General features: G+C 37.3%; 1 protein-coding gene across 10 annotated transcripts in view; it reads right to left on the bottom strand.

Annotated features, from left to right (window-relative positions):
* The window catches only part of PIAS2 (protein inhibitor of activated STAT 2), an 88,715-nt gene that overhangs the window by 41,306 nt on the left and 28,673 nt on the right, over positions 1–18,736 (bottom strand). For all 10 annotated transcript variants that reach the window (XM_026496254.4, XM_057313110.1, XM_026496253.4 and 7 more), the window contains 3 exons: positions 8,642–8,726; positions 875–925; positions 658–748 (listed from right to left, as the gene is read on the bottom strand). In XM_026496254.4, the coding sequence (XP_026352039.1) occupies positions 658–748; positions 875–925; positions 8,642–8,726 (227 nt within the window). The remainder of the gene's footprint in view (positions 1–657; positions 749–874; positions 926–8,641; positions 8,727–18,736) is intronic.

Genomic DNA, 18,736 nt, shown 5'->3' with positions numbered 1-18,736 from the left:
AGACTCAGTGGAGACAGATATACAATCCAGTTCAACAACTAACTGTTATTTTAAGATGTGACTAACAGGATTTGAAGAGTCCAGAGTAATCTATCAGAGGGGAAACAGGCTGTATCCATTGTATGAGTGTGCGAGTATGTGTGTGTACGTGTGTGTGTATCCCAAGGGCTGAAGCCCATACACTGCTTCACTGTTTAAACAATGGGCTGTCAATCAAATACCAATGCATCCACCCCCCAGGTGTGCACATCAAGGCCCAAACTTGGAATCCTTGATCTCCATGTCCAGTTGCTCCCAGCAGCCTCTGCCCTTTACCATCTCATCCATGGAGGAGGCCCAGCTGATTCAGACAACTACCACAACACGCTGCCCTATATATGCAAGTCCTGCCCTGTTATTATGCCATTTGATATGATCCTAAGAGTCTTTCACAGCCCCTCTGCTTCCTGGCACAAGATGTTCCAGGCTCACCTTTTCCATCTCCCCCAGACCAGGAATCAGCCATTTCTCCAAGAAGTCATGAATCCCTCTAGTGGAAAACAGTATTTAACCTGGATAGTAAGACTGCTCATTGGTATGGAGTTGTCACTGTTTCCTCCCCTTGTGAGTATTTAGACTAAACTTACATGCAAGTCTGGTAAATAAAAACCAACTTACAGGCAAAGGAAACAGCTTCCCATTTACTTTTATACATAGACTATTGGGATAGTTGTCTTCTTGAGGGCAACTTGTCTCTGCCAGGCAAAGTCTGCATTAAAGAAAAGAAACCAAATTATTCTTAAAGAGCGTACCCAAACATGTTTACATATTTCAAGTTCAGGACTATATGCACATAGTTAGCAAGTACAAAATTAACAGAAAATTTCAAACTCACCTCAGCTGAACCTGGACTGTATAATCTCTCCTACCACCTGGCAAAAAATCCCTGTTGGAAAGAGAAAGAAACTGGGTTGAGAAGGCACGACGAGAATTCACAGCAACATTCTCACCAGAAAAAAAGCATTATTAATATTTTTATTCTTATTCCTAAAGATGAATACTACCCTACCAAGAGCACAAACCTTCATCAAAATGCTACAGTGATGCTAACGCTCATTTACTTAACATTTAGTCATGTCTCCACAGCAATGTTAAGGTATTTTCAATTCACAGAAACTTTTCGTGATGCAGTATTTATTCCAATAGGCAACAGATATGGTTAACATGAAAAGCACCCTCGATTCTAAAAGAGTTTACTAAATTAATTTGTTTGCTCATAATGGTTCTTAACCTTGGCTGAGCATTTTAATCATGTGGTTTTTTAAAAATATAAAGATCCATTCACTAGACTATTCATCTGGAATACATACTGAGCATTGGTTTGTACAGCAGGTGGTTCTAATATAGAACCATAATGACAAGCTCAATGACAATCATTTGGCTCTGGTAGAGCCCAGAATCCTAGACCATGTTGTCCGGCCTCAGCATTTCTGTACCCCGGCAACTTTATAATAAGTATCCAATTAAGGACACAGAACCTTTCAGAATTTCTACACGAGAACCTAATAGAGTCCCATATAAAGTACTTCTGGCACTGAACCTTCCAAAGCCTTGCCACTCCAAATGAGGCCCACAGTGAAGCAGCATAGAGACTGTTTGGGAGCTTGTCAGAAATGCAGAATCTCAGGCCCTACTGCAGACCTACGAAATTAGAACCTGCACTTTTAACGAGACCCCCAGGTGACAGGAATGCACGTTACAGTGTAGAAATATTGTCCTTAGCCATTATCATCAATCTTGGACTCTGTCAAAGAGAAGAGTACTGAGAAATCAGTCCTTTTTTAAGAGTACATTTGCCCTCCCCTTGCTCTAACTGGGCCACTCTCCTGTTTCACTATGTTCACTGGAAGGCAGTTACCAGCTTGAGTTCTACAGTCCCAAACTTGGACATATGGACTTAACCTGTCTGTGCCTCTGTTTCTACATCTATTAAAGATGGAAAATTATGGAGCTGCTGTGATGACTAAATGTGTTAATAATACATGTACAGTGCCTGGATGTATAATGTGCCCAACAAGTATGAGCAGCCGGCTATTATTAACTCTGCTTTTACTTTCCCTCGACAGTAGCCTCCACTCTTCTCAAATGTCTATTCAAAACATCCCCATACCCTAGACAACACTGACCTCTTGTGTGAGTAACCCATATCATCCCCCTCAAGTAAATCAAGAACCATTTATTTCATAGTCTGTGTGCTGGCTCAGCAACAAATAAAGACACAACATTTGCTTTCAAAAGGTCTCATGCTAGTAGATAACATATATATACAATTAAAATGTGGCAAATGTGAGAGTACATTAGGAAAAATAGGTGCTACAGAAGAGATACAAGTTTAACTTTGTCTTAAAAGTTCAACCCAATTATCACAGTCCAACCAAACTAGAAAGTAAGGTTTGCACAGCAGCAGGTCTGCCTATTTCTACTTAGACACACTTCCATCATTAACAGTGGATTCACCAGTGCAGATTCTCAGCAAAAGGAAAGGGTGAAGATCAATCAGAGATACCTAACAAAATCTTGTTGGGTTAGAAAACATAATATGAAAAAAGAGCAACAGCAAAAGACATAACTAGAAAGATAGATGGGAAAATAATATAAAGGGTTTTAAATAGCTTGCCTAAGGATTGATACTTTATGCCAGTAAGGGAAATTAACATAAACTGGGAAATGCAATGTGTTATATATCTTCACAAACATGAGGAGTAATGAGTAAGGATCTTCTAACATTCAGTTTCTGCCAGTCACTGTTCTGGGAACTTTCACATGTTCATCTCATTCATCAGATATAAAGCAGGCATTTACTATATGTCAGGCACTGCGACAGGCTTTGAGAACATAAAAAGAGTAAGATGTTGTCATCAAGTTCGTAAATTCAAGGAGTCAAAAAAATGCATTGAAAGTTTAATAGAAAATAAGTAAGTAGTACAGTGAGACAAAGTGTGTGTTTGGGGAGATCCGGAAAGGCATCACAGAAAAGCTAAGACTAGAACTGGCCCTAAAATATACCTCAGGTTTGCCAAGCAATTGTATCTGCAAAAGATGAGGGCTCGAAGGCTACTTAAATGTAAACATCACTGAGTGGTATTTAGGCATAAAAATGGACGGAATTAATGACTGACTAGATACAGAAGGCAGGATACGGAAGGGGAGCCCCTGGGGTGGGGCCCAGGTTTTGGAACAGGGGAACTGCTACTCACCAGGGTAAGAGGTAAAGCAAGTGATGACGTTCAATGCCCCCAGCCACTGAGTGAGGTGGTGATTATTTTTCCTATGTTACGCTGGGTAAGTAAGATTCACCAGGCTTTAGTAACTTACCCAGGGGCTTACAGACAGGCCTAAGTGGTTGAGCCAGAATTCACACTGCAACTGGTGTGCAATTCACACTCCAAAGACCATGCTAGCTTCCTCAAGTGCAGAGCTGCATTCAAGTTTTAAATCGTGAAAGAGACATAAAAGAAGGATCAGTGGAGTACAGCAAACTGACAGGACGTGGAGGATGAAGTGTGGGATAATACAAAGAGGGCTCTGTCTGGGCAGACCCCATGCCATTAATGAAATGGGTAGTGGGAGGAAATATACCAAGCACAAATCTCCTTGAAGCCAGTCTGTTTTTTCAACTTTGCACCCCTGGTGCCGGGAACACTGCCTGGATCATCATAGGTAGTCAATAAATCTATGTGAGACTAAATGAATCAATGAAAGAATAAAAGATAAACAAGCAAGTTTGGGAGGAACACAAGTTCAATTCTGAATGTGCTGTGTTTGATGTACCTGTGGGTCATCGAAGTAGGAACAGTGAATATGGACTCTGGAGCGAAGTGGAGATTTTGCAGCCACCAATATAAAAATAACAAAGCACATTCATGAATACCATCACAGTAGTGAGAAGAGAATCACAGACTGATTCCTGGGAACGTGTAAGAGAAGTCAGTGTGAGAAGCTGAGACAAGCATGATTAGGGGAACAGTAGTAGCAAATGGAAGGGGAGTGCTAAAACCAAGAAGAGAGCTGAACTCACTGATCAATCTTCACAAGATGTAATATAAAAAGAACAAAACAACCCGAACCTGAATGTATTCGGGCCTCATTCATACCTTACTACCACGACAGGCCAGGGGAGAAGCTGGATGCCCCGCAGTGCTTCTCAAATTTGTTAAACACCAGAAACACCTGGGGAGCTTTAAAAACTGTGGTCCAGCCTAAGAGAGTCTAACTGAATTGGTATGAACGAAACACGCGTATTTAGATTCCTAAAAGCTCCTCAGGTGATTCTAATATGCAGCAAAGTGTGAAAACCACGCATAGAAGTTAAACGACACCGACAAGAAGTACCTCTGGATCCAAATCCAGCCATGTGTAATATGCTACAAAGTCAATGAACCGCTTTTGTCAGAGAGTGGTAAGAAATATTCTAAGAGCAGAAACAGAGCTCTTTAGAGAAGTGATCAATTCCAGAACTGGGGCAGAGAAATTACGAAATGAACCTAGAGCACCCTGTGGTGCCACAAAGTAAAGCAGTACTCAGAAACAGGTGGAGACGTACCAAAGGGCACCAAAGCCAACCTGAAAGATCAGCCAATGGCCAAAGGTAGACCAGTTTGAACAACATAAATTATCACAGTACTGCATTATAAATGCAGAGCACTCAAGAGCCTACACAGATACAAGTAAACGGCTGAATAAGTAAACGGGGGAGAAGGGACAGCTCTTCCTTATGAAAGAATAACTAATGTGAAAAAGAGTAAGGACAACAGAAAATCACACCGTTGGAACACAAGAGTGTTTACGACAAAGTAACTGCTGAAGGAAAGATCCATCAGTGAATGCTAAATCAGTGGGCAAAAATTTGAAGAGAAACAGAATATGTGCCTTGTCTCAAAGTATCTCCCCCAAGATACTTATTACTAACAAAGGAAAAAACAGCAACTTAAATGCCAAAATCTAGTAGAGAGTACCTTACCCAAGTGATCAAGGTTAAAACTGCCAAAAATTAAATGTATCAATATTATGTGGCCCAACATGATACACTAAGGAACAGCATGTAACTTGAGGTATTTTTGCCAAAAATGCATAATTTCATGACAAAATATCAGAAAAACCAAATTGAAAAATATTTTATAAAATACCTGGCCAGGACTCTTCAGAAGTATCAAAAGTTATGAAACTGTCACAGACTGAAAAAGACTAACATGGCACTAACAATTAAAGGTAATTTGGGATCTTGAATTGCATCTAGGAATAGAGGTTCATTAGCATTAAAAAAAAAAACTGGTGACATCTGACTAAAACCCTATAGCATGGTTAACAGTATTATACCAAGGTTAATTTCTTCATTTTGGTAATTGCACTATGGTTATGCAAGATGTTAATATTAAGAGAAGCTGGGTAAAGAGTATATCTATTTTCATAACTTTTCTATCAATCTATAATTACTTCAAAGTAAAGTTTTTAAAAATCTTGGGAGATAAAGAAGTCAAAAGTAATTACACGGGCCATGTATAAACACTGAAACAACTAAGAAAATCTGAATATAGCCTAGTCATTGTTTTATATTAAGGAATTCTAATTTTACTATGATTATATTAAGAATTAGAGATCTATCTTGAGGTATTTCTAGCTGAAATTATATGATGCTTGTGATTTGCTTTAAAATATTTCAGGAAAGGGGTGCCTGGGTGGCTCAGTTAAGGGTCTGTCTGCCTTTAGCTCAGGTCATGATCCTGGGGTCCTGGGATCCAGCCCCATGTCCTTGGCTCCCTGCTCAGAGGGGAGTCTGCTTCTTCCTCTGCTCTTCCCCCCTGCTTATGCGCGCCTGCTCTCTCTCTCTCATAAATAAGTAAAATCTTTAAAAAATATGTCGGGAAAAAGCAGGGGTTACATACAGACTGCCAAAATGTTGATAATTATTGAAGTTAGGTAACAGGTACCAAACTTTCACTTCCACTTATCAGGAAGAAGTTGATTTTGTATTATTTAATTACATGATTCTGAAAGGGTTAGGCTTTGTCTATATGAGTATGTGATTTATCTTGTTTTCTTTGGAAGGAGGATTACAAATAGCTTTTTATTTGTTTTTAATTTTTATACATAAGATACGTAAAATTTATCACGTTAACCATTTTTAAGTGTATAGTTCTGTGGCATCAAGTATACTCACACTGTTGTACCACCACCACCAACATCCAGCTCCAGACATGATCAAAATGTTTAGTTGAGATTTAAATTTTAGTCACTCATTTTTGGACTACTTAATAAATTCACATAGTTCAAACTTCAAAAACATACAAAAAAGGACATAAAGTGAAAAGACTATCCCAACTCTGGCCCTGGCTATCCAATACCCCTGTACAGAGGCAGCTGATATTTGTCCACACATATTTTAGACACTTAAGCAAATTACACACACACATACCTTTTTAGGGCAACTGGTAGTATACTATTCACAATTTGAAGCCTTGTTTTTGGCACTTAAAAATTTATCTTGAAATCTGTATCTTTAAATCTAACATACTCTAAATAATCTCCTTCCCTCAAAGACCCTTCCTTCAAAGACCAACGCAACACTCTTGAAGCTTTCCCAGACCACCAACATTAATAGTAATCTCATCCTCCTATAAATCAGTTATTTGTAGTTACTAAAATTGGATCTCTTCATCTGACACCTTGCAATGCCAAGATCAGTTTATGTATATGAGCTGGTTCACTAACAAGAATGGCCATGTTATATAATGTACCTAATATTATATAATTGTATCTAATACACAGTAAACGATCTCAAGCAAGGGATCATCACTAAGTAACAAAAAAAAATATTGATGATAAGGTTTTGGATATAAAATATAATTTTAATAATATAAATACAATTTAAAAATTTTCAATTTATTCTATTTATTTGTTAATTGGTTTATTACTATCCCCAAGATTGCAAGTACTTCCAAATTTACAAAAACCCACTGCAATGTCTTGCCCCTGGTGAAAATGAACCACATCAAGCTACATTCATTTTACTTCTTCGATAATTTTCTCCTCTGAATTTTCTGTTTTCTGAAACTCCTATTATTTTGGATATTGGATCTTTTACACTAATCCTTGTACTGTCTTTTTTTTTTTTTAATCCTAGTTTTCAACACTTTTCCCCTGCCTGTGGAAGAGGCAGTCTATCTATGCAATACTCTGTGAGAGATCAAACTTTACAGGGTCAGAACATAACAATTATTTGAGATTTTGACAACAGCACTCTCACCCTCTATATATCCGTAAAGGTGATATGTGAAAGAATCTAAAACTTTGTCCCAGACTCTTCCACTAAAGAGAGCGTCCTCAAGATGTTACTGTGCTTTGAAGAGATGTGAGACCCGTAAGTTTGAATTCACCATCTTAAGAGATTGACCAGGCACATGAAGATATTAAACACTAAAAAGTCCAATCTTAAAGAATTTATGTAATTGTGCTGAGCACAGAATTTCCAAAACTTAACTGCAGAATCCTTATTTTTGTAAATTATTAACATCTCAGAGAAGATGAGCATTCAAATGAATAGCTGAAAGGAGGCAAAAGACCTCTAATTTGCTCAACTCTTCTACTTTTAACTCTACAATCCCAGAAAAATCATTTAACCTCCCAGAGCCTCCATTTTCTTATACTAAATCTTTAAGAATGCAATTTTTAAAAGTCACATACGTATTATTAACACCAAAGATGACTATTTTTTAATTGGAAAAGTATATACTACATATTTCCTTTTCTTTCCTCTTACATCTTAGTTCATTTACTCTTTATAAATGTGTCTATTTTAAGTTTCTCCAATTTTTCTAAATGGCAAAGCTAAGAGTACTTTTCATAATCGTTTTCAGATTTCTACTAATTTTATGGTCTAGGTGACCACATAGCTCAGAACAGTGCCAGTTTATTAATAATTTTTCTGGGATAAGAACATGATGTCTACTTTAACTCTTGAAATGCCTCAGTGGGAATGATAAAGTTTATGGACATCCTATCTTTGTGCTGTTGTCACAAATTCTTTTTTATGTTGCTGTATTTGGAATAAAATTTTCATTTAAAAAAGTTACTGCCAAAATGTAATTCAAAAAAATAAGCTGGGGTTTTAGTCAAAGGTTAAAACTGTTTTCTAATACAGAGTATTTAGTAAATAATTGGCTAACTTTAGTCAATGCTTGCTTAAGGAACAGTCCAAATGTTACGGACTGTGTCTCCCCAAAATTCAGGTTGAAGACCTAACCCCTCAATCTGACATATGTGAAGATGGGAACTTTAAAGAGGTAATTACAGTTCAATAAGGCCATAAGGGTCGGTCCCTCACCCAGTACAAATGGTGTCCTCGAAGAGAAAAACACCAGGGATGCACAGGCACACAGAAGAAAGGACAAGTGACGCGAGAAGGCAGCCTCTACAAGCAAAGGGGAGAGGCCTCAGGAGAAACCAAATCTGTTGACACCTTAATCTTGGACTTCAAGCCTCCTGAATTTTGAGAAAATAAATTCTGTTGTTTAAGCCAGCCAGTCTGCTGTGCTTTTTAACGGCTGCCCGAGCAAACAAATACACCAATATTCACGAAGAAACATATTCCAAACATTCCTCTTACCTGGATATGCATATCTCTCTAACTTGCTGAGGTGTCAGAGCAAAAATAAAAAACTTCTCTTGAAATCGTTGAATACTGCTTTGAACTGGGGAGGGAAAAAAAAGATAACATTCCAATATCCAATATCCAAAAGATAACAGATCCAAGGATGTAACCATGTGCAATAACAATGCATTTCTGATCAAGAGTCTGCCAAATTCTGAAATATTTACGGTTAAAATACTCCAATATAAAGAAGTAATAAACTGCAGTCATCTTGGAATCATGAAAGCAAAGTCACTGTAAAATAGGCTCAATTTTAAGCATTTAGTCTTTATTCTAAAACGCCGATTATAACATAGTCAAAATATAACAAAACTGTTCAAAATTACATTTCATCTTGACTATAGCATTATCAAATGAAAGCTTGAGGAAGTCAAAAACTACCCCCCAGAACTCTATACTAGATTTAGGTGATCTTTCGTTTATTTCTTTGTTGTGTTCTGTTTTCAACCCTTTATATTCAGCTACACAGAACATTCATATAAGATAAAATTTTAAACTTAAAACTTCTAAGTTGATCAAATGAAGATACATAATTATTTGTATATAATCTAATTAAAAAAATTACCTAATGAAGTCACCCTTAATTATGTTATTAAAAATTGAAATCTATTTACTTCACAAAGAACTTTATAACACATTTATCTTGATGTATTATTCAATGATGTTCTAGTGCTCATTAAAACAAAATAAAGCAAAAGCTAATATAGAGAACTTTTGCTTCCTAACAAGTACCGCAACAACTGACAAGGCAAAAATGGCTCTTGTGTGTGTTACTGGCCACAGTTTTCCTGATACATGAAAATAAATAAACAAGATGCCAGTTAAATATCCAATGTCAGAGGCCTTCCATCCACAAGTGACACCAAATCAAGAAAAATATTAACCCCTTGAGTAAAACACTTTTCTTTAAGCACAGTTTATTATAGCAATTATGCGCCTAGAAATCATGTCCTAAAGTGGCACATATTTTCCCAGAACATTTAAAAAAAAAAAAGCGGGGGAGAAAGAGGAATGCAGTTTATGATGAAGGCCTAAAAATGGAACAAAATGCTAGGTCACAAATGTGAAGTATGGGGCAAAAAACACAAACACACAGCCACAGCAGTAAGTCCCTCCATTTCTTCAATCCTGTTCACTCCTCGACTCTTTCTTGTACAGATTTCACTTTCTACTCTCTATCCACAGTTAAGGTCACCAATGACCTCTTAACTGTCAAACTAAATAACCTCTGAGATTAGAGGTGAACACACTGCATTTTCAATCAGAGTTAATGGTATAAGCACTCAGTCTACCCACTCAGAAACCCCAATTGTCTAATATAGGTACAAATGGAGTCCCAGAAGGAGAACAGAAAACAGGGTATTTTTTAAAAAAAAGTTTCAGAAATAGTGAAAGAACACTGATTAACTCATTGGCGGGGGGAAGCCCTTACAGATCAAAGCTCAAGCAAAGTAAATACAAAGAAAGATACTAGTCACATCAAAATCAAACTACTGCAAACCAATGATGACTATAAAATCTTAAGAGCAGTCAGGGAAAAAGAAACATTACATACAAGGGAAAAACAATATGAATAAAGGCAATGTAAGCCAAAAGTCATCTTCAAAGTGGTGAAAGGAAAAAACTGTCACTGGAAAATTCAATACCCTTCAAAAACAGGGTTAAATAAAGACTTTTAGATAAACAAAGACCAAGAGAATTTTTGAAAGCAAATAAGTAATACAAGTAACATACAAGGAAATTGTCAGGATAAAAAGAAATGATACCAAATTCTAAACCAATTTTCAGGAATGAAAACCACTCTGAACAGTAAATAAGTGGTAAAGGTAAAAGGATATGTTGTTTTTTCTTATGATTTCTTTAAAAAGATAACTATTTAAAGCAAAAGTGGGGCAACTGGGTGGCTCAGTCAGTTAAGCGTCTGCCTTCGGCTCAGGTCATGGTGTCAGGGTTCTGGGATCAATCCCCATGCTCGGCTCTCTGTTCAGCAGGGATCCTGCTTCTCCCTCTCCCTCTTGTGCTCTCTCTCACTCTCTTTCTCAGGTAAATAAATAAAATCTTTAAAAATAAATAAAAATAAAGCAAAAGTAATGGCATTGAAAGGAAGGATTTTTAAGACAGGAAGAAGGAAAAGATATGACAATAGCAAAAAGGATAGATAAATGAAATTATCTGCCCAAGAGCTGTGATTCTTGCTTCATTCTGATAAGGTTCATTAACACAGATCTCCCCAGAGACAGATTCATTCCTTGTGCACCAAAAATGTCAGGTATCTACTACTGCAAAGCTGGGCGCAGGACCTTCGGTCAATTCACCCAGCGTAAATACGCGTATCTGAGGCCTTGCCTGGGTGACTGGAGTCAACCCACCCAGAACAGTATCTATATACCATGAAACTTGCATTGAACCTGGAAGACTTCCATAGTCAGCATATGCCAACATTTATGTACGATTTACAGAACTTGCAGCTTAACGTTAGCAGTTTATATCTCAATACATTTTTGCAGAGGCTTTTATTTTTCTGACACAGTTTTGAACTTATTATTTGATGCTAAATTTTCTGTCCAAAATATTAAATACCACATAACTACCCTGTTTCTATGAAAAAAAATGGATGTTTCATCACTGTGTACCAGGAACTTACAGCAACAAAAAAACAGTGCATATGCTAATAAAACCCAATTTGTATTAACACTGATAAATTTTATACAAGACAATTTTATGACAGAACAGCAGACAAAATCACACTAAATGTGCCATGAGGTAAACCTATTAGCTAGACTGTCGTTTTAATACAGATCAGGAGAAGGAATGGCAGGATATAAAGCAGAAAGATGCAGGTTTTGCACTGTATTTTCTTCCCATTAGTGTCTCCAACTTGGGATCAGAAAACCAATTCTACACAGACCCCATGAACACTTTTACCTTAACAGCAGCAAATGACAAAGGAAAAAGACCATGACTCAGGGACATGAATCAGACATGACTTGATTCAAACCCTTTCCTTTTTTAACAATCCTCCATAAGGTAGATTCTATTTTTCAAAGACAGCTACAACAGTATCTCCCATCATGCCCTTCTTATAACCTTGGCATTGTTTCAGTGAAGCAGTGGGGTCTCTCTCTATCACCCTCCCTTTGAACTTGAATGGTTCTTTGTGACTGCTTTAATTGATGGCATAAGCGATGCTATATAACTTGCAAGGCTAGATAATAAAAGCACCATGCACTTTTCCCTTGCTCTCTGAGTCACTCTCTTGAGACCCAGCTCTCATGCTCTAAAGAAGCCCAAATTAGACCAGAGGAAAAAGCCTTACACAGGTACTCTAACCAATAGCCAAGCTGAGTCCAAGCCAACAGGTAGCACAGACACCACACACAACTGAAGATGCCTTCAGATGATCTGGGGTAGCCATCAAGTCACCCCCAGCCCCTAAATCTTCTCAGCTAACACCCCAGACATCTTGGGGTGGAGACAAGCTATCCACACACTGTTGGAATTTCAGTTCCTAACAGGAGAAATCCACAAACATAGTAAGATGGTTGTTTTACACCACTGTACTCTGGGATGGTATATTATACAGCAATAAGTAAAACTATGCCACAATTTCATGAAGTAATTTTAGCATTAATCTTAGAAATTCCAAGTTCTATCATTATGTCTGGCTTCATTTATAATTACTAACTGATGAGGCCTGCTGATATGACATAATACTTATGACTATTCTAGGTTTGTGGATATTGGTTCTTTTTACCTTTTTAAGCGTAATTGGACCCGAATATTCCTGTATCCTCATCTTAGCCCTACTGGTTATTACCCAAGTGATAGGAAATTCACATAAGATCTTCAAGTCCTTCTTTACTCCTCAATTAAAATGGGAATAACATTTTGCTCATCTGCTTGTTTTTAAGATTTTATTTATTTGAGAGAGGAAGAGAGCGTGCATGCACTCAAGAGCAGCGGGGGGTGGGAGGGTGGGACATGGAGACTCTGCACTAAGCATGGAGCCTGATGCAAGGCTCAATCTCAGGACCCTGAAATCATGACCTGAGCCTAAATCAACAGTCAGATGCTTAACCGACTGAGCCACCCAGACACCCTTCATCCGTCTTTTAAAGGCTGTTTTGTGGGTGTCATGACCTCAGGATCATGAGATCAGGTCCTTCACCAGGCTCTGCACTCAGAGCGGAGTCTGCTTAAGATTCTCTCTCAGGGTGCCTGCGTGGCTCAGTTGGTTAAGTATCTGCCTTGAGCTCAGGTCATGATCCCGAGGTCCTGGGATTGAGCCCTGCATGGGGCTCCCTGCTCAGTAGGGAGTCTGCTTCTTCCTCTGCCCTCCCCCCACCCCGCTAGTGCTGGCACACGTGTGCTCTCTAATAAATCAAATCCTTAAAAAAAAAAAAAAAAAAAAAACTCTCCCTCCCTCTCCCCACAGCTCACAAAAAAAATTTTTTTAATTTAAAAATAAAGACTGTTTTGTGGATCGAATGCAATAACATACGTGAAAGCATTCTGAAAACAATATGGCACTATACATATGTGATGTGTTTTCAGTTCCAGAAGCCCTAATCAAAAATGTCTGCTTTTAAAGATACTAAAATTTCAAGGAAAAAAAAAGAACTACAGTCCAACAGATGCATTCTGCCAACTATTTGATAATAATGACTTTTTCTTGGTAAGATATTCAGGTAGAAAATATCTTAACATAACCTAAAAATGTTAACTACCGCTTTTAACTATTGTTAGTAAAATAGGAAACTTCCCAAGCTCCCCCACCACAGAAAGTTATAAGGACACCTTTTGATAAACTGGTTCCTATTTGGTCAAGAATGCTTCCTAGCAATGAGTGCCTAGGTTAACAGGAGCTTATAAAACAGCTCACTCAGGGAAGAGATAAAGCAAGAAGTTTTATAGGCAGTTTTGTGGATGTCACGGCTCAGTCTGGCTAGTCTATCCATAAAACGACTCATAACATGACAACGAATCAGTTTGTTAGACCGCATAGTCTGAGATCTCTACCCCGAGCTGTCTGCTGCCCTGTCACCCGTCGGTTAACCACACCAGTGCCGCCAGTCAGAGTATTCTTACTTTATTCCTCTTCCCAGCACATCTCCGCACCGAAAGTAGGGAAACAACCCTCAAACATGTATAAATAAAATTACACACAAAAATAATATTCTCATACAGTTATAATAGAAGAAATAAATATAAAAAGTTCTGTTCTATATTCGCCAATTAGCCCATTTTTGGTAACTCGTTTCTTAACACACTGGAACAGGCATACAGAATGCTTTCAATAAACACTTAAGTGATTCTATATTCCAAAGAGTTTACAAATAGTTATCACTGAACATTGCTTTACATGAACACTTTTTAAATGATAATCCTATATATACACCCAAATTTTTCTAATTTAATGAAATTCACTCAGAAACCGGAGTCATTTGGAAGAATTTTACCTAGACCGAAACCATCACTATATTAATAATCCTCAGTGATGTTTAATATGAAAAGACTTTTTTCCCTATACAACAGCTGCAAAGATCATGTGGGAAGAGCAGAGTACTAAGGATTCATGCTGCTTATAAAAACAGTGACTTTAATTCAGAACTTTGAAACAGAATAGTTACCAATTTTCCAATCACTAGAAATCATTCATTTCCTTTACCCCAGTCCTCTTCTTCATCCTCCATATCCTCTTAGTCATTAAGTCCTGCTTTCTAAAATTTTCTTATCAACTGCTTCTTCTCCCTTTTCACTACCACCATCCTACTCAGAACTATTATGGTTGGTACAAATAAAACAGCAACAGTGCCTCTCTGCGTCTCCCATCAGAATACAAGTGCGGAGCTGGTCACCCTTAGCATCACTATCATCACCCTTCCTCTGCTCAAAAATGCTCAGCAGCGTCCTATTTCAGAATGAACCCAGTCTAACCTCCCTTACCTATAAACGTCTCCATAACAACGGCCATGCCTCTTCCCTAGCAAACCTACACTTCCAGTATCTCCCCAAGTCTTACACTCTATTCAAAACAGTTTCCTCAATCAGGTCTCACAACTATGTCACTTTCATTTCTACTCCTGTGACTACTCACAGTTCTCCCCTTTCTTGGTATTTCCTCTCCTATAAATGCCATCAATTCAAAGTAGACAAATTCATACTTCAAAGCTCCTTCATGTCTCTCTCACTCCTACTCCAAGAAGTCTTGACTGACTTCCCCATTCTTTAGGCCAATACAACATTTGAGTTTCAGATACACAATTTATAGTTCTTCATCATACAGGTACATACCTCATTGCTACTTGGCTCTCATGTTAACACTACTTCCCCAACTAGATAACAAATTTCCTAATGGCCATCTCATACTTCTGGCTTCTTCACAATTAGACCACACGACCATATCCAAATCAAATCCTCACTATATACTAGTTAACTGGGTTAATAAAAATGATGTGTATAGTGTCTGAATTTATCCAAACTCCTTAGGAGTAAGGTTCTATTTTAATGGCTTTCTATTAATATGCACATCACTTTAAACCTGTTTAACTGTACCCAAAAGCTTAATGAGTATTTCCTAATATTCAGGGATTTAAGAATATGAAAAGATGTTGATCCTCATTAATTTCTCATCTTTTAGATTAAAAATTAAAAGACCAATAATAAATTAAAAGACCAATGCTGATGAGGGTATAGAAAAAATAATACACTCATACACTGCTGGATTATAAATGGGCACAAGGCTTCTGAAGCAACTGCTGAAACAAAAGCTGAATATCAAAATATTAAGTACTCATACTCTTTGACCTAAACTTCACAGAAGCATTATACTTCATAAACACTCACCCAAGTATTCAGAAGCACATATGCAAAAATGCTAATGGCAGCAATGTCTAAAAAACTGCAAGAATAGTGGCTACAATGCTGGATACTAAAATACTTTCAAATTAATAAAAAACTGAAAATCACTGAAAATGCCCATCAATACTAGTTAAGTGATGTTACATATACAAGATAACGGATCTATTTAGCCCATAAATCTATAATATATTTCCAGGAAACACTGTTAAGAAAGATTATCGTGATGCAGAACTCTGGGAGGTGCTACTGGCAGAAGATAAAAGTAGAACAGTGTCCTCTCTCACTAGAAATGTGGCAGAGTGGCTCTGCAGTTGGAAACAGCTTTTTTAATGAACAGGAAGAGAAAGAAGGTGACATGACACATGCAGCAAAACAGTTTGCTATTGATACAACTCTATCTGGGCAATATATGACATTATGAGGGACCTTCCCTTTCTGTTCTATTTCTATGATGTTTGATTTTCAATTACTAGCATAAATTACTTTTCTAATCGGAAAAGCACAATGAAGAAGTTTTAAGGAATTAAAGGCTCAAAATACACTGAAGGTATTTCACAAAATACCAAACAGCTAGATGTATCAACATACAATGCTTATAAAACAGAGTGAACAACAAGAGCTAGTCACAAAAGAATATAGAGAATATACCGTCAAATAAATTTTAAAAACAAATCAATTAAACATTACTTTTTTAAAAATACATATATGGTAAAACAAGCAAAGGAGAGGAACATAAATTCAGAATAGTGATTTAACTCAGAAAAGGCAAGGAGATGGCTTGAAGATACTGGCAATGTTCCTTTTTGAAAAACTAGGCAGCGGGGGAACACCCGGGTGGCTCGGTCGGTTAAGCATCTGAATTGATCTCAGCTCAGGTAACGATCTCACGGTCCTGAGTTCAAGCCCTGCACTAGCTCCATGCTACAGCCAACTTAAAAAAAAACAAAAACACAACAACACAAACACAAAAAACAAAACTAGGTAGTGGTTTCACAAGTGCTCATTTCACTGCTGTTTTTTATACCTTAATGTTTTATATATATTCTTTTGTACAGACTAAATATAGACCAATTTCTTAAACAGAAAATTCCCAAAGGGTTTCACCTTCAAAAGTTGTCTTAAAAAAGAAGGAAAAAGACAGCCTGTGAAGGCAAATCAGAATAGCTACTTAAGGGGGAAGAACAGAGATTTCTGTTAGTTTGTTTTTGAATTATGGGGTTACCCATTTGTTATACTAAGACCTTAGCCATAGAGAACCTCATTTAGTATTATATACACTCTTGTTTTCCAGATGCCACAGTCTGCCATTTAAATACTACATTATTTTTATTTTAACCATTTTGAATAGAAATAATTCCAAACTACAAAACTGTATTACAATGTATCTCCATATATAGAATATATACATTATTTGTTGGGTTCTTTTTTTAGCACCAGTACATGTGCCATGCTGTAACAGCGACTCCCTCACTACTAAGGGGTTATTCGTTTCAATATACCAAGAGGTTTGGGAATTACATTTTTTGACCTCTTGTGCCTCTTTTTTTCTACCATGGCTCTTCTAGTCTCTCTCCTGTTGTCAATTAATTCCTACTTAACAATATGTTGATGGCTTAGAAATCATCTGATCAATTGTATATTAAAATCAAGAATACACAGACCGGCTTGCAGATGTCAAGAATACGTGCTTTGAAATACAGATCTGGGCTGTGATCATATAGTGGTTACTACTCTGCGTTGTGAAATATGGATTTGATACCTCTTCTGACTCCTGAGGATTTTTAATTCTCATTCCCCAAATGTGAACAGATTTCTCCATAGCAGGATTCCAAATGAATGGACTTCCCCAGAATATCTATTTTTATGTATATTTTCAATATTATAAAACCAAATTAATAAAAATTAAGGAAACTTCTGGATGTCATTACATTGCCTTAGATACTGTGACACTGAAAGTTTTCAATTAAAGGGCATTACTGGAAATGATTAAACTTTTTTCACTTTCATTTGGATGACTACATGCTGATGCAGATTTTCTAACTTTCTACCTCCAAGTCTAAAAGAGCATTTCTTAGATCACTGTTTTATCAATCTGACATAACAAGATTACATACATTAAGAAAATTCTTTTCTTTTTCTCCTTAGGGAAGGCAAGATACAGAAATGTTTATTGTTTTAAAACAAGAATCTGTTTATAAATTCATAAAAACAATGATAGGCAGGACTCTTGAAAAGCATATGTATGGATAGTTTTTAGCTCAGGGGTAAAAAAAGTTATTTCATAAGCCCTAATGTTATAGGTTATCTCTTAGATTCTAATTTAAACTATGAGCAAAAGGCAGGTTTTTCTTAGCCACTCTTCAACACAAAACACTTCTGGCATTATTTTATCTAAGTGAAATGAGATAGGAAAGCTTTATTTTAGTAAACTTATAAAAAGCCTACTACTCTCCTTTAACCTTATGGAGGCAATGAAAGAGAAACTATGAAATACAGAAAAGCAGAAAACTCCAGTTCTATTTTTGAACTAAGCAGGGAAATCAGGAAAGAAAATCAGAAAGCCTCTCCAGAGTTCAGCCCTTGGTGCACCACTGATGCTAATGCGTAAAGAAGACACATGGCTGCATCTCCTTTCCAGGCACGCAACCAGGTCTCTTTCAGTCCCTTCCACTGTACCTACAACCCCATAGGCCCTCTTACACCCACCTTCTCCAGCCTCACCTTAGCCATACTCCTGACAAGTCCCATGAGGCAGGGGCACCTAAGCATATTACCAGTCTGAATCTTTCTCAAAATACATACAAAAAAAACAAATTTGCAATAACTGCTGCGAAAGAAACATGGGAATGAGCCATGATATGGTCCGCTGGTGTAAACCAAAAACCATCACAAAGGGAAAAATAAAAAAAATTATGGAACCATTTTAACCAGATAAATGAACTTGTTTAAAAAAAAAAAAAAAAAAAAAAAGATGGGGCGCCTGGGTGGCGCAGTCGTTAAGTGTCTGCCTTCGGCTCAGGGCATGATCCTGGCGTTTGGGATCGAGCCCCACATCAGGCTCCTCTGCTGGGAGCCTGCTTCTTCCTCTCCCACTCCCCCTGCTTGTGTTCCCTCTCTCGCTGGCTGTCTCTCTCTGTCAAATAAATAAATAAAATCTTAAAAAAAAAAAAAAAAAGAAGATGAAAGTAA

Source organism: Ursus arctos, unplaced genomic scaffold (assembly GCF_023065955.2).
Source record: "Ursus arctos isolate Adak ecotype North America unplaced genomic scaffold, UrsArc2.0 scaffold_17, whole genome shotgun sequence".
NCBI lineage: Eukaryota > Metazoa > Chordata > Mammalia > Carnivora > Ursidae > Ursus > Ursus arctos.
Note: the sequence above shows the minus strand (reverse complement) of the source record. Positions and strands in the feature narration are given on the sequence as shown.